Source organism: Tiliqua scincoides, chromosome 5, assembly GCF_035046505.1.
Source record: "Tiliqua scincoides isolate rTilSci1 chromosome 5, rTilSci1.hap2, whole genome shotgun sequence".
Classification (NCBI taxonomy): Eukaryota; Metazoa; Chordata; class Lepidosauria; order Squamata; family Scincidae; genus Tiliqua; species Tiliqua scincoides.
In genome coordinates this window covers 69,236,532-69,262,247 of record NC_089825.1, presented here as the reverse complement: position 1 = coordinate 69,262,247, position 25,716 = coordinate 69,236,532, and the positions used below count along the sequence as shown (strand labels likewise).

The following is a 25,716-nucleotide window of genomic DNA, read 5'->3' as shown; positions in this document are numbered from 1 at the left end:
ATTTCAATAGCTTCTCCATACATGCGTGTGTAATAATGGACAGTGTTTAACAATACCTCAGCGTGTTCAAAGTCTACCTTAAAGATGAACTTATATGAATGAATGAAGGTCTTGCAATAGCTCAAGGCCTATAAAAGGCCTTGCACAAAGCAAGACTGGCCTTTCCTTTGCTGCCGCTACTGCATCACAGACATGAAACAGCAAGCAGTGGAGGGAGCCCTCATTCCACAGCTCACGCAAGAGGTCAAACAGTTGCCCTCACACTGAGAGAAGTTGCATCGGGCCAGTGCGGGCACCAACAAATCTCCGGAGAGCCATAGGTTCATTGGAGATTGGGGACTCCCTGAGGGCCGCACTGAGAGGCCTCAAGGGCTGCAAGTGGCCCCAGGGTCGCAGTTTGGGCACCCCTGCTGTGGACAATACAGTAGCTCTGAACCAAGTTCTTCTGAACATCCCACCCCTCCCCCACACGTTTATACCATCCTCCATTTCCACCAGCAGGACGTGTTGCCTCCCAAGAGCAATTGAATCGTTACTAAATTATCATTGTTGCCCATTTTGGTTTGTTTTGCATCATCTCATTTACAAGAGTGAGAATTTGTCTACTTCTCGGTCACCAGGAAACCCATATCAAAGCTTTATTTATATGGTTACTTAAGAGAGAGGAAATGGCAAAAACACATACTGTATTTTTTTGACAATAGATGGAGGAAGTTTGTTAATGGGAAATTAATGGTGCAGTATTAAACACTGCAGCCACAATCTGCTGATTTCAACACTGCGTTAGTTTCTGAAGACTGCTTCATCTAAGCTGCTGACATCTGCCAAAGGCAACCCAGAGAGGGATGTCAGCATAATCCAACCATTTACTACACATGGGATGAAAGGAATGGGAGTGGGAAATGAGAGAAGTGATCAACATGGCCAGGAGAATTACAAGGCACAGGTCTTACTGCATTGTAACACTTCACACTGCAGGTAGGGGATGACATATTTGAATATTTGCTCATTTAAAAAAAACATGGCAAAGAGGCACCTTTTCAAGTGGAGGGATTTACATTTAGTAGGGAGAGAGTAATTTAATTATAGTTAATGCTAAACATTATTCAAACCAGAGATCTGAAAGATTCAAACCTAATTTTAATTTCTTGATTAACTATTTCTACAGTGTCTGATATGGTGCTCCTTGCTAAATATATGAAAAACCTCAACTTTAAAAAAAGTATTTGCTTACAACCAAGCAAACAGGCAGACATCTGCTATAAATTTATCTCTTCACATAGTGTCATACAAATCTAGCCCTCAGATACTACAATATTCAGAAGGACAAAAGTCAGTTTACCGTCAGTCAACACACACGTCAGAGCTGGGGTGAAAACAACAATGGTAATGCTGGAAGGAAGGACATTGGTTTTCTAGCTTTGATGATCAATCTGACGGTTTTATTAACACGCCCTGATATGCAGTTGGCAAGTACTAACTTAGAAAAGATGCATTTCCCTTTTCTTGATACCACAAGGCATAACTTTTCTAAAATGATGGCTGCTACAATGTACATGTGAATCGTTTAAAAACAAGGAAATATTATTTTAACTTTAGGTCTATTGTTTTATTCATATACAAATTTAGGCAGTTAATAATCAATATGTGGCTCAATTTATATATACATACATACACACATACACAATGTATATGCATGTGTGTATGTATATATTAATGTGTATGTATACATAATATATATGCACGGAAAAGGAGTTCCTACTGTATGGGGCTTAGTTCTCCTCTGAACAAAAAAAAGAAAGAAAAGGTATCGTATTTTTCGCTCCATAAGACGCACTTCCCCCCCAAAAAAAGTGGGGGGGGGAGTGTGTGCATCTTACGGAGTGAATACTGCAACGCTGCAGGCGTTCTCAGGAGCAGGAGAGCCGGGGCGGGACCTCGATCTCGGCGATCTCCCACAGGGTGATGCCCTGCTCCCGGCTCTGTTGCTTTGCCATCGGGAGGGGGGGAGGCACCTGGCGGAGAACAACGGGGGCAAGGTCCGCACTGGGGGCAAGGTCCTCATTTGCACAGGCACCACAGGGGGAGGGCAGGCTTACTTTAAAAGTAAGTTTTCCTCCTCTAAAAACTAGGTGCATCTTATGGTCAAGTGCGTCTTATGGAGCGAAAAATACTTATCTGATGTTGGGGATCAAAAGAACCAAGAGAAAATTACACCAAAAAAGACAAACATAAAGGGTTGTCTTAAATACTTAGATCAGCTACAAAGAAAATAATCAACTCCTCATTAAGTATTTCTCTTTGGCATTAAAGGAATAGACCAACAGTGCACGCACAAGCAGATATTTCTGTGCATACAAAAATGATAATGATCAGCTGATGCCGATCAGTTTTGGTTTCCTAGGCTGTAATTCTATCATACCTACCTAGGAGTAAGTCTCATTTAATAAAATGGAGCTTACTTCTGAGTAATGCATAGGATTGTGCTGTTAGTCAATGCCGTTGGGTGTACAGAATGACCCAACGCCATCAGACTATGCACTGCAATTTACAAAAAACTGCAACAGGACAGGGAAATTGACTTCATCAGGATTGAAAATATGACTAGTATGGAGGTGTAGAAGACTGAAATCACAATTTTTTTTTCTTTTCCCCCCAATTTTTCCATTATCTGGCTTTGGTCCGACCCTGCTATTAGGAGAGCATGCATAGTATTGCAACCTAAACCAACCAAGTTTTAATTGGGTAACAGCACTAACTCAGGTTCACAGAAATATAAACATTTCTTCCCTTTAAAAAATGTAAAATAAGGTTGAAGAAGTAGAGGAAAAAATTACTTGATTTTGCTGAAGACGATATCAACATCGGTGAGGGTCACATTCTTGCCATCGATCACGTGGCAGTCCTTACACAACTTGGACCAGTTTTTCCCATGCATCTCTTTTCCTGTGGCTCTGGTATCTCCATGGATGGCAAATTTCCTGAAAGCCTCTTCAAGAGCACTTAGCTCTGGTGCAGTGGCCCCTTCATGGGAGCTGTTTGACTCGCAGGACAACCTTTTGGCTGCTTTTTCTTTTGCAGGATCTGCAGGGGACTTTGGAGGTGTTTTATTCACATGCTTGGTGGGCTTACTTGTGTTGTCAGCCATTGTGCTAAAAAGAGACAAAGAGATAGTTAGCATCTCAGTATACTTACTCCCTGCTATCATGAACAAAATCAGACTATATATCTAAATATATCTGCCCTATTTGACTTAAGAAAACAACAAACCACCATACAGCATTTTCTTGCCCTAAGCCCTGAAATAACCCATGTGGGTATCCCTTACCTGACTACTTCATCATCAGGCAATTACTTGGCCTTAATGAGTGAAGTCTGGTCAACGCATACAGTAGAATGAGATGATAGAGAGAACGGCACACTCTCAGGCTCCAGGAGAAGGGTGCCATTTTTGAAGTCTCCCCCCTGTAAGCAATTACAACAACCTCAAAGCATGAAGACAGCCAACCTCAAAGCCACCCTTCCCCTGTGCTACATTTTATCAGGGAGAAAATCTTCTAGTCCCCCCACTCTACCCTATTTGCAGGTAGGGATTTCTATAAAACACACACAGAGCAGCATTCAAAAATGGTGCCTCCCATCTGAAATGGTACGACCTGCTCCATCACTGGGTTTACTGTGCTGCTGTACAGCCAGCATGCAAAGCAGGCCTCAGTGCGCTTAGATCTAACACTGCAGATACAACATTCATGCTATCTCAGATGCACTACTTTGCAACTGTTTTTAGCTCACACGCTAAACTGCCAGTCAACAAACACTGAGTCACCAAACAACATTCATCGTTAGAAACATCACATGGCATCTTTTTAAAACTTGAGTTATATCGCCTTTGGAAGGGTCACTATTATTCTCTTCTACAAAAAGCAAGTTGAGTCTGCGATTGCCGCCTGAGGAGCAGCATGTAGAGAAGAGCAGGAGAGATTCCTGGGCAAAGTCACTGAAATGGACAAGGGGGTGAGCAGGCAAGACAGGGTGAGACCTGTTCCACTTCCCCATTTATTGCAAGGCTGTTCACCTTGTGCTCTCTCCCACAATGATTCCAAACGCAAGAAAGACTCTAAGAGTGCCAGAGCAGCCTTGTACACAGTTGCAGGGAACGGCAGCAGCTGTAGGGTGTGAGGAGACAGCGAGAGTCACCTATACAAGTGACAGTGTGGCGCTGACGCATGGAGGCGGCCATCCAAACCCACAGAATCTGTTTATATAATCCCAGTACAAAATGAAAATAGATGTTTTGACCAAATCATGTGTTCGAGTATCTGAGGAATCCAAAGATTGCCATCTGTGAGCTTGATGCAATTCATTTTTAAAGCAGCCTTGTAAACAAACACACAAAAGTTATGCGTGTGTTTATGGGCAGGAGTTATGTGTGTGTTTATGGGCAGGAGGTCTGGTCTAGAGGGTAGAGCCTCCGTCTGCCTGAAGATAACATCCACAAGGTTGCAAGTTCAAGGCCACCGGCACCTGAGACCCTGAAGCAGCTGACAAGCTGAAGCCGAGCTATTCCATCTGCTCTGAGCGTGGGAGGATGGAGGCCAGAATGTGAAGCCAGATCGGAATGAAACACCTGGACTGTTGTGGTTCTTGAAAGACAGAACCTTCTTTCAATTGTAAAAATCCCTACGGATATTTAATCAGCCTGCCTATGTAAACCGCCTTGAATAAAGTCTTGAATAAAGACCAAGAAAGGCGGTATATAAATACCTGTTATTATTATTATTATTCATTCCTGCCGACCTAGTCACTAATGCTCCTGCACACCTGTCACTAATGATCCATTTAAAGATAAGGGAAACAAAGTCAAGATCCAGCCATTTAAAAAACAGTATTTTAGGTCCAAAACACTTCAGTAATGAAACCAGTCTGAGGAGCTTCTATGTCTGATCACCAGGTATGTAGCTATTTACAAGCCTCTTTCAAAAGGCACAAGCCCCTCCCCTTTCCCATGAGGTGCCACTGAGGCATCTCACCCCTGCCACTAGACAGCCCATAAAATGGTGGGAAACGGATAGATGTTCCCAGTGACTCTAAATATACCCTATATCAAACAGCTGAAATCCAGACAACTTTTAGAAAAAAAACAAGTGAACCTAATCAATCCAAAAATAATCTCTTAGGCATAGAAAATCTTAGATAAAGTCAAGTCTGTCATATTGCAAATATGGTAAAATTGTATTAGATTAAGGGCCCAATTCTATCCAACTTTCCAGCACTGATGCAGCTGCAATGCAGCCCCAAGGTAACAAATGTTCCCTTATGTTGAGGGGACCTTTGTGTCTGCCCCCCACCATAGGATACAGCACATACTTCATTAGTCCAGCTGTTAGTGCTGTAATGTTAGACAGCATCAGGCCCTTAAACACAGACCAGCCAGAGTTTCCATGGCTATTTCCAGGGCAGGAGGTCTGGTCTAGAGGGTAGAGCCTCCATTTGCCTGAAGATCACATCCGAACGTTTCCAGTTTGAGGCCACCTTGTGCGACCTTGAAGCAGCTGACAAGCTAAGCCGAGTTATTCCATCTGCTCTGAGAGTGGGAGGATGGAGGCCAGAATGTGAAACCAGATCAAGAAAGTAACACCTGAATGTTGTGGTTCTTGTAAGATAGAACATTCTTTCAAATTGTAAAAATCCCTATGGGGATTTAATAAGCCTGCCTATGTAAACCGCCTTGAATAAAGTCTTGAATAAAGACCAAGAAAGGCGTATATAAATACCTGTATTATTATTATTATTATTATTATTATTAGAATTCCCATAATATACTTGTTTTATCTGAACTCCTGTGTAACTACAATATATCTGTTTGAATTATCAATATAATTCAGGGCGTTAGCCAAAAAGGTCAAATGAATTTTTTGAAAACTCATTCATCAGTAATATTCTCTTTAGCTAAACACATAGAAGTTTGTGGCTTTTACTGGAAGTATCAACAAATCTTAAGATTGGCACTGGCACTAATTTTTCAACCCCAAAATGTTTGATCCCAACTATGCTCATACTGGCAGATAACTCAGATTATCATTCCCATTTCATTTATTCTAGGAACAGTTTATGAACCAATCCAGGGTGACATGTTGATCCACTGTGTGGTGTAAACAGCAATGTTGCAAAAGGAATGGAAAGGGGGAAACCACATTTTTCTGGTTCAAAAATCTACCCTGGATATTCCAAACCTGCAAGATCTCATAGAAACATAGTCAAGCATAGACGCTGAGAAATGCAATTTTCTGAATTTGGATCATATATTAATTTAAGCCCTTTTGACTCAGTTATTTCAGTGAGAGAGTTAAAGAGCTCACCTATGCATGTCTACTCAAAAGTAAATCCCATTTATTTCAATGGTAGTTACTCTCTGGTAAAGGTATACATATTGGAGTGCAGCCTTAAGCACCTACTTCCCTTTCTGACCGAAATCACTGAGATTTAAAAGTACTTCACTTAAACTGGATAGTGCTGTGTTTTCTACTCTATGTACTCCCAGCTCCCTCTTTCTGTAGCAAGTCATGAAAATGCTAATGCTTCATTTAAAGATAAGGGAAACAAAGCCAAGATTCAGCAATCTGACCAAACTCTCAAACTGTGTTTCAAAATTGTGAAGCATTTCTCCCAAGGAATATTCCTTCACTGTGCAGAACATTTTTTTAAACATTGTTTGACTTGCAACAGTGCCTAAATTTCTAAAATGAAATGTATCAAGATCCAAGCCTGTAAGGACACCACAATCCTGATTCTGGAAGTTCCTGCCCCCAATGTATCAGGGTCAGGACTGGCTGTGACCAATCGGTGGCAAAGAAGAGACACTGTGCAGTGTTCTATGGTGTACCAGATGCAGCTCCTGTGCAGTTGGGGGAAAGGAGGAAGGAAGGAAGGCAAAGAGCCAGCATGAGCAAACTTTTCTCCCAGCAGTAGAGTCACCCAAACCATTATGATAACCATGGAAAACTGCAAAGGAGCAGGAAACATATGGGAGCTTTTGGCCAAAGCGGTTTCCCCTTTTCCTTCCTAAAACCAGCTAGTCAGGGAAAGAAGCAGAAGTCTTAGATACCCAGTTCTAGTTTCCTTCTGACATCAGTGTTGGAAAGTGCCCCAGCTCATGGATCCTTGCAGACACACACACCAGTGAGCAGCTTACCTATAGCTTTATGCCTCTCTAAGGAAGAAATTACTCCTTGCAGGTTGGGGGTATGGGACACCAAGTTCCAAAAGTTTGAGAAATGCTGACCTGGAGAGAAAACCATTTTCTTACAACTTGCAAAATGTTTCTCTTGTCTGGTCACCTGGACATGATCCTCACTCACTGCAGACCATCAGGTGAGTGGCTCGTTACAAACCTGAGTGTCACTCCAGGTTACCCCCTTGCTCAACTCAAGCCAGAAAGGACAGAAAGATTTCTGCACGTAACTGATGCCACATGCTGAACAAGGAGACTTGAGTATCCTTCCTACGTTTCAAGTACAAGCCCTAAAACCACTCTTGCAAAATAATATCATGTGGTCTTCACAGAAACGACTGGCACACATTTAGCCATTATTCTAAGCAGGGATCAGCTTGAAAGGGTTGAGGAATGCAATATCCCCAGCAGCTTAGCGCACACACCCGCAAAATCCCCAGGCTCTTTGAAACCAAGAGTTGTCACTGGTGCTAATCTTCCCTTCTTTACTTCCACCACACATGAAAGTCTTCTGTAAGCCCACTGTGCTCTTGGGCCTGTTTTAATTATTTTAACTTTGCTTTTCCTTATGTTTCTAGCATTTGAAAATGAGCTTGATTTTAATCTTTAAGAAGCCAGGATTTTTAACATGCATTGTAAGTGTCCCCTAGCTGCTGGTCAGGTTTGGAGACCAGGCCCTGCCATGGGCTCCCTCTGCTGGCATGATCCCAGCAGGTGGCCTCACCTGGGGATTTGGGTGTCCTAATCTAGGGTCACCCTGCACATGCCCGATCTCGTCTGATCTCGGAAGCTAAGCACGGTCAGGCCTGGTTAGTACTTGGATGGGAGACCGCTTGGGAATACTGGGTGCTGTAGGCTTCTACCATAGTCTTTCGAGACTGAAGGTTGCCAACCAATCTAGGGTCTCAGAAGTCTGAGCAGGAAGGGGGCTGCTCCACCTGGAGTCCTCTGCCATTTGGCCAACCTGCTGCTTCTTTGGGTACTGGGTTGAATTGACCATGCCAGTGGCTTCGCCTCCCTCCTTGCCCTTGGACTGTGTTCTTGTTCAAAAAACCTCATCACCACCCTGGACTAAAAGGCTTTCTTCCTGAGCTCGGTCACTCCCCCTCAGGCCTAAATCACCACTCCGTTTTCCATAAAAGTCCTTGCCATCTATCAGTGGCTCCTCCCTTCCAGCTATGTTCGGTCTTCCTCATCCCATGTGGCAAAGGAACAGCAATAAGTCTTCTTTTACATTTTATGCTCTATTTATGCTGATTTGAAGATCACCACCAGGGTACAGAAAATAACTACTCTGAGGGCTTCTATATGCCTCTAAACACATTATATAGTAGCAGATCCACGGTTGCCTCTGAAAAGACACTAGACAGGGAGCCACAGTTAATCCTGGTACCAAATGGCCATAAACGTAGGATACTCATGGTTGCAAAAGACATGTTTGTCCCCACTTGTTGTTCACTCTTTACATTTTTTCAAGTGCGCATCAACATATTCCACCTAAAAACATGTAATAAGTAGATTCCACCTTAGAGTTTATAGAAGCAAAACAAAATGCAGCAATTACTTTCTAGAGAACATAGTGCAGGGGCTAACAGGAAGCTTTTCCGGTTTGTCCATTGCCCTTCCCAAATTCCAGAGAGATGCATCAGATTAAGGCTACTTGACGGCATTGAAAGGCCCCCTGCACATGCTGAAGTGTCTCTTCTTTCTTAGTACTTCATGTGTTTCTACAAAAACTCTAGCACTGAACAGAAATGTTGAACGGATGAAGCCTGGCAAAGTCTATAGTAGTCAGTCGTGCCCACAGGCCTTCAATGCACAAAATATGAACTCAGTTTCCAAAAGGGATAGTAAACCATGTTTCACATTGCAAGATTTTAAACAGAAAAAAAATGCCACAAATACCCAGAATTCAACCTAATACTCAATGGTATAAATCTCCCAATTTCCTTTCTTTGTTAAAACCAACATTCTGTCAAAGCCTCTGATAATACTTTACAGGTACTTGACTTTCATTTAAGACACAGCAGAGTCCGGATTATAAGGGCAGATTTCTTTCAGTATCAGCCTGCACAAAAGACAAGCACTCTGTCAATAGTTCAACTACAGAGATCATGTCAGGACAGATAAGGATGGAAGAGGGTAGGGGGAAAGCACAATCTACTTATTCTATTAGCCACACAACAGATACTTGTTACAGCCAGGGTTCATCAAGCACAATGCAATAGGCCAAGAGTGGAGTCATTTAATGTCAAACCATTTTCTTTCCACAATTCCCCAGTTGACACAAAGCACCAAAACCCTGCCAGTAAAAAGATCATTTAAAACATCTTACTATTACTAGCTATTCTGTTGTATAACAGCAGCATTATCAAACATGAAGAGACACACTACGCAGGGAGAGCAGGGATGGCACTAGAGAGTAAGCTCCTAGCCATAGCTGAACAGCTGCAATCCTAAACACAGTTACAAGAGAACAAGCTCCATACCAATTTCTCCAATACCCTGTCCCTGACAGCATACCACACCAATTGTGGCCTATTCTGAGCAATCCAATGTAGAAGCAATTGCAAGGAATAGGCAGCGCCAGATTTAGACTTGGTGAGGCCCTAAGCTATATAAAGCTTGGAGACCCCTTGTAAAAAAAAATTACACCAAAATTTGCTGTACGAGCCATTTAAGAAAGGTCTATATTAGCACACACATTTTAAAAGCCCCTTCAAAAAAAATTGTGATTTAGGCCCCTTCAGATTTTCAGATTCTAAATTGTAGCTGGTTTAGCTTATGCCTAAATCTAACACTGGAAATAGGCCAACACTTCTGTGACATGCTGTCAGGGACAGAGTACTGGAGAAAAGCAGGGCTGACAGAGCGAAGTATCGTATCTAATGAATAGTCTTATCACTGCTGTGATTGCTGAGAAAATGCTAAAAGACAAACAAAAAAACTAAACAGATGGTTTCTTCTTAGGATACAACCCATTGAAGATGGAGGACTGAACTCTGCTATGTGCAACCAGTGTTTCTAAATGGGGATGCACATCCCCACATCAGATGCAGTCATCAAATTCAGTGGGCATACCCATATCAGGACACACAACCTCATCACCTGGATCCATGGAAATCTTAGTTGGCCTGGGGCAGAAGTGTACAAAAATAGGTTTGTACACTTTTTTTACATTTAGTCATGAATTAATCTCATCTTCCTGGTAATCTATTTGAAATAGTCAAAAAATAAGAATTATGTTCATAGTAAAAGAATGCAACCAGTGAAGTATACACAGGACAATGAAACAGCAGGTTCTAAATTACCAAAATCAGGCTTCCAAACTCCACTTGCCAGAGGAGAGCAAAAACTACCTCCAGGCCTTAGGCATTTTGAAGGCAGCAGGTTGGGTGCCCTTGAGCACTTTCCATCCTTTTCAAATAGGGCTTGTAGGAAAAAACTTCTCAATGGATTCCGGTTTTTGAAGATGCAGAGCAAGAGCGAGCAAAATGTGGAGCGAGGGAGGAGGAAAGGCAGCGAGGGAATTGTAGCTGCCGCCTCCTCTTTATTCAGAGGATGTTTCGCTTTAGGCCATCACAATGAATACTTCTCTGGCCCAATTTTTATAAACATCAGTAAGAATCAGCATTAATGCAGCCAGTTTCTCAGTTCTGCTCTGGGCTGAATTAAGTGACTTGCTCTTCCATTGCTATGGACAGCCAATTTTACGGTCAAATGCCACGATTCTTCTCTAAATATGGACTATCCACAGCTTTCTTCTGAAGGGAAACCAAAAGAATATTTATGGATTTTTCTGTTGGCGTGGAAGAGGAGGAGCTAGTCGAGCAGCAGTTATGCTCCTTGGTAGCTTGAACAGCAGTCTTCTTGTTAAAAGCAACCATTTCTTTGAAAATGTGCTTGTGCCTACCAGCACTCTGGACAGGGCAAAGCAGGCCCAGCTACGTAGTTGCCTGGAGCTCTCTGCTAGCATTTCCACTTCAAGTGACACACGCACTTCCCTACTCTGCAAAAAAAAAAAAAGATTTGGAAGCTGCAAGAGATCTCACTTGCCCACTGCACTGTCTAGGGAAACATCAAATCTGAAGGCAACCAGTGCCTTGCAGGGAAGATTACAGAGACCATCTCTCTCATGCAGGGGAGCTGCATGACCTAAAGCGATGCAAAGCAGATTGCTGCCCACCTCGGCTTGCTTTCACCATTCTGTTCCCTTGTGCACCTCCGCAAACGGCACCAGACAAAAATCGGATGAAGACGGGATGATTGGAGCAAAGCGTCTATGCCAAAGAATATGAAGCCAGCTCTGGTTTGCTCAAGGATGTTTGCATGAAACAACATGGCTGATCTGAATCCCAAGAGTCACTGTGACCAAGCGAGGAGAGAGCCACAGGTGGTGTCTAGTGGATAAAGGTGCCACCGGGATCCAGCTTCAAACCCCTGCTCCACCCTAAAGGAGCAGTGACTATGAGCCGGACATCTCGCCACACAACCTACTTCCTTGGGTTGTTGTGAGAAACAAAATGAGGGGAAACGGACTCATACTTCTCAAAGGAAAGGAAGGACCTAAGTGGAGTAGATAGTAAATGCTGCGCAACTTGAGGAGCAAGGATTGAATTGAGCATTGAGTGAAATGAGTCCTTTCCAAGCCTAGGTCCCAAGAGACCCAGCAGAGAAAGGAATTCTGTCTTGGGGAGGTTCTGAGACCATTTGGTTTTTTTCCAATCAGATGACAAAAGGGTTCATTTATTAGAAATGCACCACTCTTCTAAGCATAACACAGAAGGCCAGCAGGATCCATTTTGTTTGCAGCCGTATATGCTAGAGCACAGAGACTACTACAGCCAAACAGTGTCAGGAAGAATCAGTCTTTGCATGGATGACCTAAAAGGCATTCTTGCAGAAAACATCCCCACTGATTGAGAAAAAGATTGCTTCTTCTTCTTCTTTTCCTTTTAGCAACCCCTGAACAGCTGTCAGGGTATAACTCTGGAGTGCTGCACAGCTGCTGCTTTTTGACCGAGGGTCAGTTATGATCACTTCAGGGGAAGAGCTCAGGGTGTCCATTTCATTTTCTTGGCCCAATTAAGTGTCTGCTAAGAGCAATTTGACTACTTTATCCCTCCCACCCAAGCCCTTGCTAAATTCATTTGTATGGAATATTGTTACATCTTAGTTACATATCTGCACTCTATCCCGTTTCAGCACTTGGATGGAAATGAGGACAAGGTTGAAGGCTATTGACTATACTACCCTAAAATGCCTCCAAAGAGAATTAGAACAAAAATGTCATGTACTATATACAGTCTCGCAAACAAGTCCCCAAATGTGACTTTCTCACAAAAGCTTTTACGAGCCCAGCTGCCGACAAGTGTTAGCACTGTTACCCTAGGAAAAAAAAAAGAACAAACATTTGCAATCTAGAGAGTTACTCTTTACAAGCCTACTCAAACAGGGTGTTTATGTGCCTGGAAATCAGAAAGTACAGATATCCACACTTCAATTTTGGTAAGTTTGACAAGTTTGGATGGTAGGTGCATCCAAGCAAATTCAAAGGGCCAGTTTTGCAATTGTGAAGCTGCTTTTGTAGAAGCATCACACAGCAGGACAATACCAGATTATGAAAGTTACTGGTTTAGAGACCTCTGAGCTGATGGGATGTTTGACTCACAGAGAATCTAAGGAGGGTCTTAGATGCTCTCATTTTAGGAACTGGGCAGCCTGCTTCAGCACTTCTGCTCTCTGCCATCCAAACACAGGGAGTGTTTGGATCAGCTGGTTCTGCTCCTAGTTGTCCGTGTGGCTGTCAGAGTCTGACACATTGATGGAGTACTGTACAGCAAAGCAGCTGAGGGCAAACCAGAGGGAATGACCACCTTCTTCCTGCCTTGCCTGTGAACATCCCGAGGTGTCTGGCTATTGAAAGGAAAATCCTACACAATGTGGACCTTGCCCAAACCCAGCAAAACAAGTCATATGTTCTTTAGAGGTACCCCACTTTCTCAGGGACGCTTTTCTTGCTCCCAGTAGAGCCCTACTATGTAAATAGGAGGAAAGGCACTTGGAATGAGGCCAATACTCAACATGGATTCTATTACATGAGGACTGTAACCACTGGCCACATGGTGGAAAAAAACTGATTGTCAGAATCCAAACAGCTTCAGGAGATGGCCCAAAAACTGGAGTAGGGACTACTTGCAAGGCCGGTTCAAGCATTTCACAGCAACAGACCCAGATTTGCCACTCCAAAGGGAGCCAAAACCTGATAGATGTACCTACAGGTGCATGAGCTTGCAAGAACATACCACACTTTTCCCAAGGTAATTGACTTTTCCATCTCTAGCAACTAGAATTAACAGCAGTTCAATGAGCAAATGTATGTACCAGCCATTTTCAGCCACAGGGCTGTGGCACATTGGTGTGCTGTGGATGGTCTGCAGGTGTGCCGTGAGAGTTTGGGGGAAGACCATTTGTTAGTAGGGCCACCGGGGGATGTGAGCCTCTGCTGTCAGTGTGGTATGCCTTGTCCATTGTCAAAAAACAGATGGTGTGCCTTGACAATTTTAGTGCTTTGTCAGTGTGCCATGAGATGAAAAAGGTTAAAAATCACTGGACTGTGTACTATTCCCTGAACCTTTAGCATATCTGCTAAAGATGAAGGAAGCTGGCTAAGTCATTCTGAAGGAGCATGGGCAGGGGGGGGGGAAGTTAAGATAAGTTATCAGAGCTAGCAAGGATTCCAGGCCAAAAACAAAAGCAGAGGGTTTGTCTGTGTTTCGAAAAGCCTGCTGAAAAGAGATAGCTAGAAAGAATCATGTGGGATAGGGTTAGTTATTTCTCTCACTCGCCATAGGCTTCTAGCTCAAAAGAAGCTTTTAGGAAAAGAAAGCAGTTATTTAAAGTGGTAACAGCCCATTGCACAATATTTAGATTGCTAAACATGCAGGGATTGCATTACAGTTGGCAAAAAAGGTTTTTTAAATAAAAACTTGATGTGGTACATGAGTTTATACATGCTAACTCCTGCAGCAATGGTTATGTTCCAGTCAACCCGGAGGCGTTTAAGGGAAAGGTTCTTTCCCAAGTTCTTTATGGCTCTCCTGTCTGGTATAAGGCTATTAACCAACCACTAGAATGCATTCAAGCCTCCTTTTTACGGAAGATTTTGGGTTTACCCAGGTGTGTTCCCTACTCGGTTCTGTGCCTTGAGGTGGGGTTAATTCGGCTAAAGACGACTGCATGGCTAAGATTACTGAAATTTTGGTTTAGGATTTTATTTAACCCTACCTCCTCTGGTCTAATGCCCCAATTATTGTCAGATTCAGTCCTGCCATTAGAGATCACCGATCTTCTAACTAAATTTAAGTCAATAGGGCTAGGCACTGCAGAGTTAGGCATGATTGGCTGTGATGCTGCTTACAGAATCATCAAAGAAAGAATTCTTGATATTGAACAAGAGCTGTTTAGTGCCGCCAGAACCACATGCTCTCCACTCTATCTCCATGTTCCAGTCATGTTTTGGGAAACCGATCTCCTTCTTTTATCACCTGGAGTGCCTGCAGGCTCGGAGAGCTTTCACACTTGTAAGATGTAACGCTTTTCCATCAGCCTTGTTAACGGGCAGGTTCAGTGGTATTCCCTACTTGGAGAGGAAATGCAAGTGTTGTAGGAATTGTATTGAGACTATAACACATACCTTTTTCTACTGCCTGCTACATGATGTTTCATGCAAGAAATATCTAGGCCTATTGTTAGCTAGGATGCAGGGCTGGGAGGACTCAATCATGCTTCAGTCTCTCCTTTCCACACCTGATTCTAAGACCCTTGATAAGGTTGCTTCCTTTTTATCTGGGGTAATTGCCAAGCAGAGCTCTGGGACTCTGGGCAGTGTGTGAGGAAAAGACTGATGTCTATGCTGTGTTGTCTTTGTATATTTTTGTTTTGTTTTGTTCTTTCTCTGTATTTTATGCCAATAAAGGTCCTACTGAACTGAACTGAACATGCTAACTCAGAATTCCCACCAACTTCAATGGAACTCACTCACTGGTAAGTGTGCCCAGGACTGTAATATTAGCAGTGGAATCCATAGATTCTACTTCTACTCAGAAATAAATCATAGTGTTCAATGAATTCAGCAGACTTCCCTCCTCATTTTTTAAAACCTTCACTCAAAATTAATACATTTTTTTGCCGCTCTGAGAGCCCTAAATCAAAGAAATCAGGTTTTATAATTAAGCTGGAATAAAAAATATACATCCGAGAGTTAGATGCCCCCTGCCAAATCTTTTAGGCAGCATATGAGTACTCTAGCTTAGAAAAACAGCCTGACAAGCAGACCCCAGCTTCTGAGAAAACTCCTTCCTCAAAAAAGGCTGTTAGTTTCTAAGGTGTCATAAGACTCTTGCTTATTGAAGAAGAAAAGAATCTGCCTGTCACTCTTCACTTTTGTAATAACATTTCTTTGATGGGGAATTAAAACTAGCAGCTTATTGGCCCAAATTCATACTTTCAACAGATCCCAGGATTCACAACAAAAAGTAGATATTGCATAGCAGTGCTTCTCAAACTGTGGATTTCGACCTACTTGGTGGGTCTTGGCCCAAGGCCAGATGAGTCATAAGTTGGTCCGCTTGCCCACACTCGCCTCTATTTGGTTCCATACTGGAGCCAAATGGATACAAACCAGAGGCCATTTCTGGTTTGTGACTCACCTCTGGAGACGGCTCCCACAACAGGCTGGGCCCGGGCAGACTCCAGAGGCCTCTGTGGACCTCAGAAAGTCTCTGGAAGATACTTCTGGCTTACTTCCAGTTTCACTAATGCAACTTCCTATTGTGTGCATAGGCATTTCTGAAGCCAGTGGAGGCCTCCAAAGACTGTCCTGGGCCCAGCACAACCCAGGAGTAGCTTCTCCCTACCAGAGCTGGGTTGCAACACCCGTGTTGGAGGAAATGGTAGGGCGCAGCTCCAGTAAGTTTGAGAATTACTGTTGTATGGCATCTGAGTTTTTAATAAAAATCAATAAGTATATTGGGGGGGAGATAAACCTGAAAAATCAGAAAAAAAACATAAAATGACAGCTTATACACAAAAAATAATATCATGTGTTCATAATCCAGATAAAGTGTAAGTTAATACATAGTCAGTTTAATGAAACTGCTATCTGTTTGGAAAATACATAAAAAGAATGTTGCAGTATTATGGAAGGATTAACGGCAGCAAGGAGAGGGACTGCTTACATGGCACGGTCAGATGCCATGAACGTCTTAGGGCAGTGGTTCCCAACATTTTTTCCACTTGCATACGGCTTGGCAGCCTATTTCCATAAATTGTACCCCTCATATTAGCCCTGCAAGGCATTCTAATGGAAGCCCCACATGGCATTCTAATACAGACCTGCCTTTTTCTGCTATTATTCCATTCTTTTTCAAGTACCCCTAAAGGTCCTGGCAAGTAGCCCTGGGGGTACCCGTAGCCCAGGTTGGGAACCCCTGACTTAGGGCCCAATCCTATCCAACTTTCTGACACTGATGCAACCATGCCAGCAGGGCAATATGCTGCATCCTGTGGTGGGGGAGCAATCACAGAGGCCTCCTCAGGGTAAGGGAACATTTGTTCCTTTGCATCAGGGCTGCACTGCAGCTACATCAGTGCTGGAAAGTTGCATAGGATTGGACCCTTAGTGTTTTGCATCCCTGTAGCTACACTGCTGCTGCTGGGTAAGTGTGTAGGATTAAGTGGCATAGCGAGGTCATTTGACACCCAGGGCCCATAAATGTTTGTCACTCCCCCCCATACGACATAATTAACTGATTAATTTTTTCACATTTTTATACCATCCTAAGGAGCTCTGTGTGGTGTGCATGGTTCCTCTCCTTAATTTGTCCTTGCAACAACCTTGTGAGGTAGGTGAGACTGAGACAAAGTAATAGTCATGACATGAAATGAATAATAATAATGGCCAGAAAATTAATGCAGTGAATATTTCCCCACAAGCAATGGACGAAATTCTGCATCAAATGATATATAACATGATGGTATTATTCCTAAAAGCCAAAATTTCGGTCATTCGGGTGTCACCCCCCCCCCCCCGAAGGATGTCTCATTGGTCCGATTTGAGTTAAGGCAGTGGTTCTCAAACTTTTAGAACCAGGACCCACTTCTCAGAATGATAATCTGTCTGGAACCCACCGGAAGTGATATCATCGCTGGAAATAACATCATCAAGCAAATTAAATTAAAGAAAAACAAATAATTAAATAAGGGGAAGCCAGCCCTATTCCACCTATTCTATTCCAGAGAATCTTCTCTGTAGCCTGCCTGCAATAACACCCCCCCACACACACACACACACAAATCAGTGAGATTTTCAACCCTATCTAGTGCTCAGTTCAATTTAAGTTCTTATATTTAAACCATATCACTGTCAGGATGCACCTAGTTTTACAAGTCTAAAAAAGAAAAAAAACATCACTTTACCAGCTCAAGTCTGTTTTATTCTTTTTATGGGGAGGGGTTGCCTTCTGAAGCATCTGTTGAGCTCCATGTTCATCAGATTGGGACCATTCTGGTGGCCTTGCATTTCTCTTTGCCTGGTCTGACCATGAGCCAAGGAATGCTTACTTACTCACAAGTAAACGTGACAGTATAGCTCAGTTTCGTTTTCTATAAGACTCAATACAGTTGTCAGTTTGGAGGAAGGAACTTCCTTCTCGAGTGTTTCTCGGGGGCTGCGTTCATTGGATCAGGACCATTCCGGTGTCGTTGGATTTCTCTCAGCCTGCCCTTTCCAATGGATTGAGGCAAGTTTGCCTAATCATGAGTAAATGTGCAATATGGATCAGTTTCACTTACCATAGGGCTCCACGCATTTTTGTTTTCTGGTTTTTTGACCATAACTTTTCATAGAATGGAGATATTTCACTCTGGGTTTTTTCCACTGCATTCTGCTGTAAATTCCACATCAAATGGCATATCACATAATGGCATTATTCCTAAAAACCACAATTTTAGCGATCTTGGTCACTTGTTGTGTCAACCCCCCAAGGCTGGCACCTATGGTGGACTACCCCCTGCCCTACACTAGCTACGCCACTGGTAGGATTGCAGTGATGACTTCTATGTGTGAAAAGAACATCACCAAGAAAAGCCCAACTAACAGAATTTCCATATTACCTTCTTCAACTATTTCAACTGCAACATGTTTCAGAGGCAACCATACTGACACATACCTTCCAGTAATCAAGTGCAGAGAAATCAAGTGATCTAAGAATTTGTCATGAAGAGGTAATTGAAGAGAAGTAATACTATTGTATAGATGGCACAACTACCCTATGCTAGATACTGGGGGTTAAATGTGACCTCCAGTCTTCAAATTCCTTATTGGGACTGTTCTAACACAGGATAATGTTGAAAGTTTTAGGACATTAGAGAAAAGGAAGAACATCTGGATTGGGATACAACATCTGCAGTGAACAAAAATTGCAATCTAATTACATTTAAACACACATACGCTACAGAACTGGGCCAGACCCATGCATCCTAACAGCAGCAGACCTGCCCCTCACCATGCCCCGGGGCAAAGGTCTGCAATGCCATCCCCCATACTTATCCAGCGCCATGGAGCCTCACACAACATTGGGACCGACCAGGAAAGCATTCTGAGGCTTCCCCAAAGTCTTAAACAGTATTTCTGGGAAACTAGAAGTACTGATGAAGATTGCATCAGGAGCCTCAGAAGGCTTCCCATGCAGTCTGGAGCTCTGCGCAAATGCAGCAGTCAGAGCATTTGCCCCCCTGCGCTCCCTCCACGCGTGCCACTGCATCCTAATACTATGCAAGTATAATTAAAAATAACTCCAATGGAGTTCAATGTGACTTACTCCTACGAGTAAGACTGTAGTCTGTCAGTCTATCACAAGCCTATGCATGCCTATTCAAAAGTAAGTCCCACTGTGTTCAAGAGGGCTTACTCCCTGGAAAGTGTTATTGGATTGCAACCTTAATATTTCATTAAGGCAAATGCTGCCATGTCCAACATCCTGGAATTTGTCTTATGAAAAGCAGATTTAAAATTGTTCTAAATGTGGGTTTGCCATTTCTCTTCTGTCATCTCACTCACTCCCCATAAAATACTTCTCATATATTTGTTCAGATATCCTCTGATGTTCAGCATCTTAGGTGTGAGTTTTTTTGCTGAGAAAATAAAACAAGACCCTCACTCTGAAGAAAAAAAAATAAGTTAGTGCAAAAACTGCTTTGCTAAACCAGACACTTCCAAATGAAAAAGTCAAGTTTTTCTCCTATCAAGAAAAAGAAATGCTCCTATATTCAGTCATCCGCTCATGCTCCATAAACCAGCAAATCTAAGCACCAGCAAAAGCAATGAAGAATGACAGTTTAAAAACGCACACAGGAGAAGTGGTCGCAAAAACAATAGCACAATAATTCTGTAGATTTTGAACACGGGGCTTATCGTGAAATTATTAATGGAAGAACTTTATTTTCTGCTGGAAGTGTTTATACTGTATTTCTCAAGTTGATTTTCTGTGTCACATATCCACATTTATTTTCACCTTCTCTCTTTCATCTCTCCAGATGGATGCCTACCCAAAGCCAACAGCACAGACTCCTGAATATTACAGGATCTCTCCTAGTACAGAGCTATTATTGCCTGCTTGACCTCAACTAACCTCATCCTCCCTTCCCAGCCCCAATTCCTTCTGAAGCATTCAGAAGCAAAGCAAAACCAGATATTTGTACTATGCAAACCAAGAATGATACTCCAAATAACCAACACGGAGCTCAGGGTGCTTTGAGTGGGGTTATCTTCATTTATCCTCACAACTATCTTTTAAAGTTAGATTAAAGATCTGAAGCCAGGTCTTCTCTGTTTAAGCCCTGTATGCCAGTGGTTCTCACATATTCAGCACTGGGACCCAGTTTTTAGAATGAGAATCTGTCAGGACCCACCAGAAGTGATGTCATGACTGGAAGTGACATCATCAAGCAGGAATATTTTTAACAATCCTAGGCTGCAATCCTACCCACACTTAGCCAGGAATAAGTTCTATTTACTATCATTGTTAAAAGATTATACATAGTAGCTTGTTAAAAGTACAGGTCTGTAACATTTCCTCAGATGCAGTCATATACCATGGTAGCATCAAGTCTAATCTATTAAAAATAAAATACTGAAATGAATGGGGACCCACCTAGTGGGTCCCAACCCACAGTTTGAGAAACACTGCTGTATGCTATTCACTGCACCACATCAACAGTTTCTTACAGATGAAGTCTATATTAATCTGGAGTTCTCACAGGCTGGAAACAAAGAGGTGTTTTTTAATATTTTATTTCTTTTTTTCATCTCAATTCTATCCACCTTTCCAGTGCAGCTTTAGCGCAGTCCCAAAGTAAGGGGACAAATGTTCCTTTACCCTGAGGGGACTTCCTTGACTGCACTCCCATTGCAGGATGCAGCAGCCATGCCAACAGGCACACACATCAGCAATGGAATGTTGGATAGGATTGGGCCCTTAGGCACTACAATTGGAGCACAGGGTGAAGATCAAGGCAATATTATAAGTGTGAAAGTGGCCTGAACGTATTTTCACTGCCCCATCTTCAAATAGAGCACACATGCATTTGATTTACTTCCAGCACACTGAAAACATTATGTCTGTCTTCTCCCTTAGTTTCTGGTGGGATACACATTCATTCCTTCTGTCTCTCTGATCAAACAGGGTTTGCTGGTTTTTGAATAACTACAAAAACAAACAAACCCTGCAGAACCAGTGAATAGGAATGATAATATGATGAGCACACACACCATGGGCAATGATCCCTTTGCCACATCACTCTTCAGCTCTCTGAAAGAACCACTGTCTCAAGCCATAATCAACAATACGTATCAGAATTCCTATGCTCTAGCATTCTTTGGAAGAGCAAACCACTTTGTCCATGTAGACATAAAGCAATTTGTATTGAATTCATATGAATAACCTCTTAGCTTAAACACAGCACATCATCTTGAAAGGCTACTCACCAGCAAAAGCAAACTATGCAAGAGAGGCCAGATGCTGCTGCAAATCCCTATGTGAAATCTGTTCCCCTCTCCACTCAGACAGAATTCAATAATTCACAGTGCCCATTCACTTTCTCATCCTTCAACATGATATATGCTGCCAACACTGGGCAAACAGGTCAGTCTCTAGACCAATTTTTTAAAAAGGCAGATCTGACATCAAGAATGGCAATATTCAGAACCAAAATCAATGTTCAGAACCAGAACAATTTACTGCAAACCTATAAATGACAATTTTTTTAACAGAACAACTTCAGTCTGAAATGCAATATGCCACAGCCAAGTTTGTTTATAATTATGTTTAATTCTATGACTTCTGCTCTGAATAAGGACCAATCTTTTCTAACATAATATAGAGTTAATTAACTCATAATTAACAGTGAGGACACTGCTATCAACAAAGACTGCTATTGTAAATTATCACCAGACTGATTTTTAAGCAATTCACAAGACCAAGATATTCACAAGATATTGTATATGATCCTATGCATGTCTACTGAAAAGTCCCACTGACTTCAGTAAAACTTACTTCTAGGTAAGCATGTACACAATTGTGACCGAAGTCTCTTGATTTTCTAGCTGATACGTCTCCCTTGAATACCCATGGCATGTATACTGATCTCCCTGACATGTTGGCTTTCTACGCACAGAGTATATCAATATGGAGAAACACAAACCCTCACTCGAGTCTGAAATGGTTCAGCTCAGGACAATGGCAGATCACCTCAGTGAGAATTCTAGTTTAAGAAGCCATTTAAAAAAAACAAACCCAAACAACTTCAAATGCAACTTAGGCAAGGTCTCAACCCCAGAATGTGCTTCTCATCCCATAATTCCACCCCGAGACACAAAACAGCAAAAAAATTGAGCATGTACAGAGTGACCAACTACTGAATAATCACAAGTCATCACACATCTGACTTGGGAAAAGGTCTTCCGAGTCAGAAAGAAAGGCTGTAGGGCAAGACCTATAATCAGAAATTTTGTGCTGGGGTATATATTCATGGGTACAGAGGAGGATATCGGTTTGTCTGTGTGAAACAGCAAAATCATAACCTCTTAGTTTATACACAGCACATCATCTTAAAAGGCTAGTCTCAGCCCAATCCGATCCAACTTTCCAGCCCCGGTGCAACAGCAATGCAGCCCCAGGGTAAGAGAACAAATGTTCCCAAACCTTAAGGAGGCCTCTGTGACTGCATTCCCAACACAGGAAGCAGTGCATACCCTATAGGCACAGCAGCACCGGCACTGGAAAATCAGATAGGATTGGGCCCTAAGGCTACAATACTACACCACTAACTGGGGAGCAAGTCCCACTGAAGTACTTGAGAATCACTTCTCAGTAGACATGCATAGGATTGTACTGTAAGTTTCTTAATTATTTATTTATCATTGTTGGGCAAAATATTGCCAGGATGGTGTTGAACTTAGTCCTGGAAGAGTGAGGTTCACATCTCTGCTCAGCCATGAAGCTTCCTGAGTGACCTTGGGCCAGTCACACAGCCTCACCTACCTCACAGGGTTGTTGTGAGGATAAAAGTGGGAGAGGAACCATATACACCATCCTGAGCTCCCTGAAGGAAGGTTAGTATAAAAATACAGAAAATAGATAAACACTGCCTGCAGCCTTTGCCTTATATCTGCATAAATAAGAGGGCTAAAGAATGTATTTTTTTCTGTAAGTGAATTCAGAAAATTCAGGGAAGGGGCTTTGAACATCCCCAAGAGGATCATGCTATTGCAGGTACCTTCTGCCCACTGGAGGTTCCAAAGATGATATGAATCCTGGGAACATTTGATTCCTTGACCATCCAGCTTAAAAATTAAGTGCTGCTTCAGTTGACAGTCACATTCCATGTATGCCTCTGTCTTCCAGTCACTCCATAACAGCCTCCCTCTGAGCTCACTGTCTGAAGCAACTTGCTCTGGAACGCATTGGTTGAGGACTGCAACCTAGATCACGTGCACAACACACAGACAGCAGCACAGGGAGGAATTGTGTAAACACTGTTCTCTCCCTCTTTCGATTTCCTCGGCTGAAGCAAAATCAGCATGTGGAACAGCAGAGGGGTCCAGCACTAATAACCTCCACTGCACTCCCTCCCTCTCTTAGGGTCACTTGCTGTGACATTTATTCTAAAAAGGGAAATAGGATGGGGTGGGGGGAAGAGGGAATCCCACTGAAGCATCCAGCTGTCTCAGTTGCTCAATCACAGGTTCTATCTTACCAGGTCAGACAAATTGCTCTGCAGGAGGGCTCAGCTGATCCCACCTGGCCATGGTCTGGCAACCAGCTTCTCAAGAACCATTTTCCCAAACATCCAGGAGAAAAAGGAGATGAAGACGTACACCACAATCAACTAAGACGAAGAAGAATAGCCTGTGTAGTATCCGCATAGAGTGCCACTTGCCGTTTTCTAGAGACATTGCATAATGTCTCTATAAACACTGCATAAACACCTAGAAGCACATCAGCATCTTGGCAACAGAAAGAGCTAAGAAGCCGTGCCTGCACAGGCATAGTCTAAAATACCACTGTTTTAACTACAAATCATGCCCATTACTCTGTGTGTATGGCCCATACCAAAAACTGAAATGTATGCAAGCCCCAAATGTAGATGAAGGGAGTGAGGCAGCAATGCTATCCACAATTACCTGGGAGCAAGCACTATTGACTATCATGGGACTTACTTCTGAGTAAATACGCATAGGACTGGGCTCCAACAGTGTGTGCGTGTGCACCAACAGTGTGCGCATCAGGACAAGATAGGTTTCCCAGCAGGTAAGATGGAAGCAGATGATTTTAGAACTGTGTGTGGTAAACACCATTTGAGCAGAAAGGTGCATTGTTCAAGAAAAGAGGGGAACTGACACCTCTAAGTGGGATGTAGCAGATCCCTGCCACTTAAACGTTGTCTGTACCTACAATTCTAAAGGCAGGCTGTTACCAGCTGGGTTTGTAGGATGCTGCTGCTCCTGAAGTTTATGTAACCGAGGCTGCAATCCTAACCACACTTTCCTGAGAGTAAGCCCCTCTGAACAAAATAGGGCTTACTTCTGAGTAGACCTGGTTAGGATTGTGCCCCGAGTATTTCAGATTCTTGTTTTGGCTGCCAGCTCTCCTGAGGGCCTGGTGTTAAGCCATTTCTGCCAACGTCGCATAAACGCAACAGGGATCAAAGGTGCCCACCTGTGGGCTGAAATGATTAACAGGCCAAGAGGCTTGGCCCGGAGATGAATGAGAAACAGACCCAGGCAGGTCTGAAAGTTCAAGTGCGGGACCCAGCCTGGCAGCCCCCTCTAGACGCAGAGCCCTTGGGAGGCGCACCCTCCACCTCCTCCCGCTGCACCGCCCCGCGCATCCCTTTGCACATGACCAGCTCCAGGCGGCAGAAGCGCCCCCGAAATGGCCATCGAGCACGGCTGAGGAGGCGGCGATGCCGTCCCAGGAGCCGAGGCGAACGCGCGCTCCTGCAGCTCAGCTGCGCCGGCGGCCCCCGCCTTCGCCCGCATCGCCCTCCCCGGCCGGAGGGGAGGCCCCCAAGCGGAGGCGTAAGGAACGCGACCGGCCAGCCGAGTCCCCCACCCAGGAACGCCTCTGGCGGCCCCGCAGCGCTGCGCTTACCTCCTGCGGGCTGCAGCTGGACGCGGCGAAGAGAGCGGCTCCGGTCCTGTCAGTTCCCACTGACCCGGTCGACGCAGGGGAAACGCCGAGCGCAGCAGCTGCCGCCGCCACTGCGAGGAGCGAGCCCAGCTGAACGCCGGCCGGCCGGCTGGCCCCGCCCTGCCCGCCTGGCATTGGTGAAGGGCCGGTGGTGGCGCCCGCCCCCCTGCGCCGCTCACCTCCCCAGGCGCCCGGCAGGCAGCAGGGGCTCCTCCCCTGTGGTGAGGGAGCGGCGCGTGGTCGGGCAGCCGTTTCGTGCTGCCTTACATGGCAGGCTGCGCTGCGTGTCCCGCGCTCCCCCTTGGCTTCCCCGGGGCCAGCGAAGAGCAGGTGCCCGGCAAGGAGGTGCGGTGGGTGGGGAGGCAGGTGAGACAGAGCCTCCCCGCCGCCCTAGGAAGCGCTCTTCGAAGGACCACGGCAGGGAGGCTCTGCCTCACCTGCCTCCCCACCTACCGCACCTCCGGGGGGGGGGGGGTCAGAGAACCTTTCCAGCTTAGAAAGCGAGTTGCTTCTGAGCGCTCCTTTTCTTCCGCGTCCACCAGTGACAGCCGCTTCCTGCAGTTTTCAGTGCCAGCAGTGGGACCCCGTGTCCCTCTGGCCCTGACTCCCTGCCCTCAACGGGGACCAAAAGCTCCTTTGGCCATGATTGGGGACGCGCCAAGAGGGTCCACTTTTCTTCCCGGAATCCCCGCAGGGAGCTGCGCTTTGCGCGGGTTTTCAGCGGGTGTGCGC

At 44.0% G+C, this 25,716-nt stretch overlaps 1 protein-coding gene and 1 pseudogene across 1 annotated transcript in view; one reads left to right on the top strand and one right to left on the bottom strand.

The window, feature by feature from the left end:
- Positions 1 to 25,048, bottom strand: part of TPPP (tubulin polymerization promoting protein) — a 74,452-nt gene extending 49,404 nt beyond the window's left edge. The window contains exons 1-2 of the mRNA XM_066628709.1: positions 24,946 to 25,048; positions 2,838 to 3,152 (exon numbers count right to left, since the gene is read on the bottom strand). Coding sequence (XP_066484806.1) covers positions 2,838 to 3,148 — 311 coding nt within the window. The 5' untranslated portion in view covers positions 3,149 to 3,152; positions 24,946 to 25,048. The remainder of the gene's footprint in view (positions 1 to 2,837; positions 3,153 to 24,945) is intronic.
- LOC136654499 (5S ribosomal RNA) lies at positions 7,976 to 8,089 on the top strand (annotated as a pseudogene).
- Positions 25,049 to 25,716: the final 668 nt, after the last annotated feature.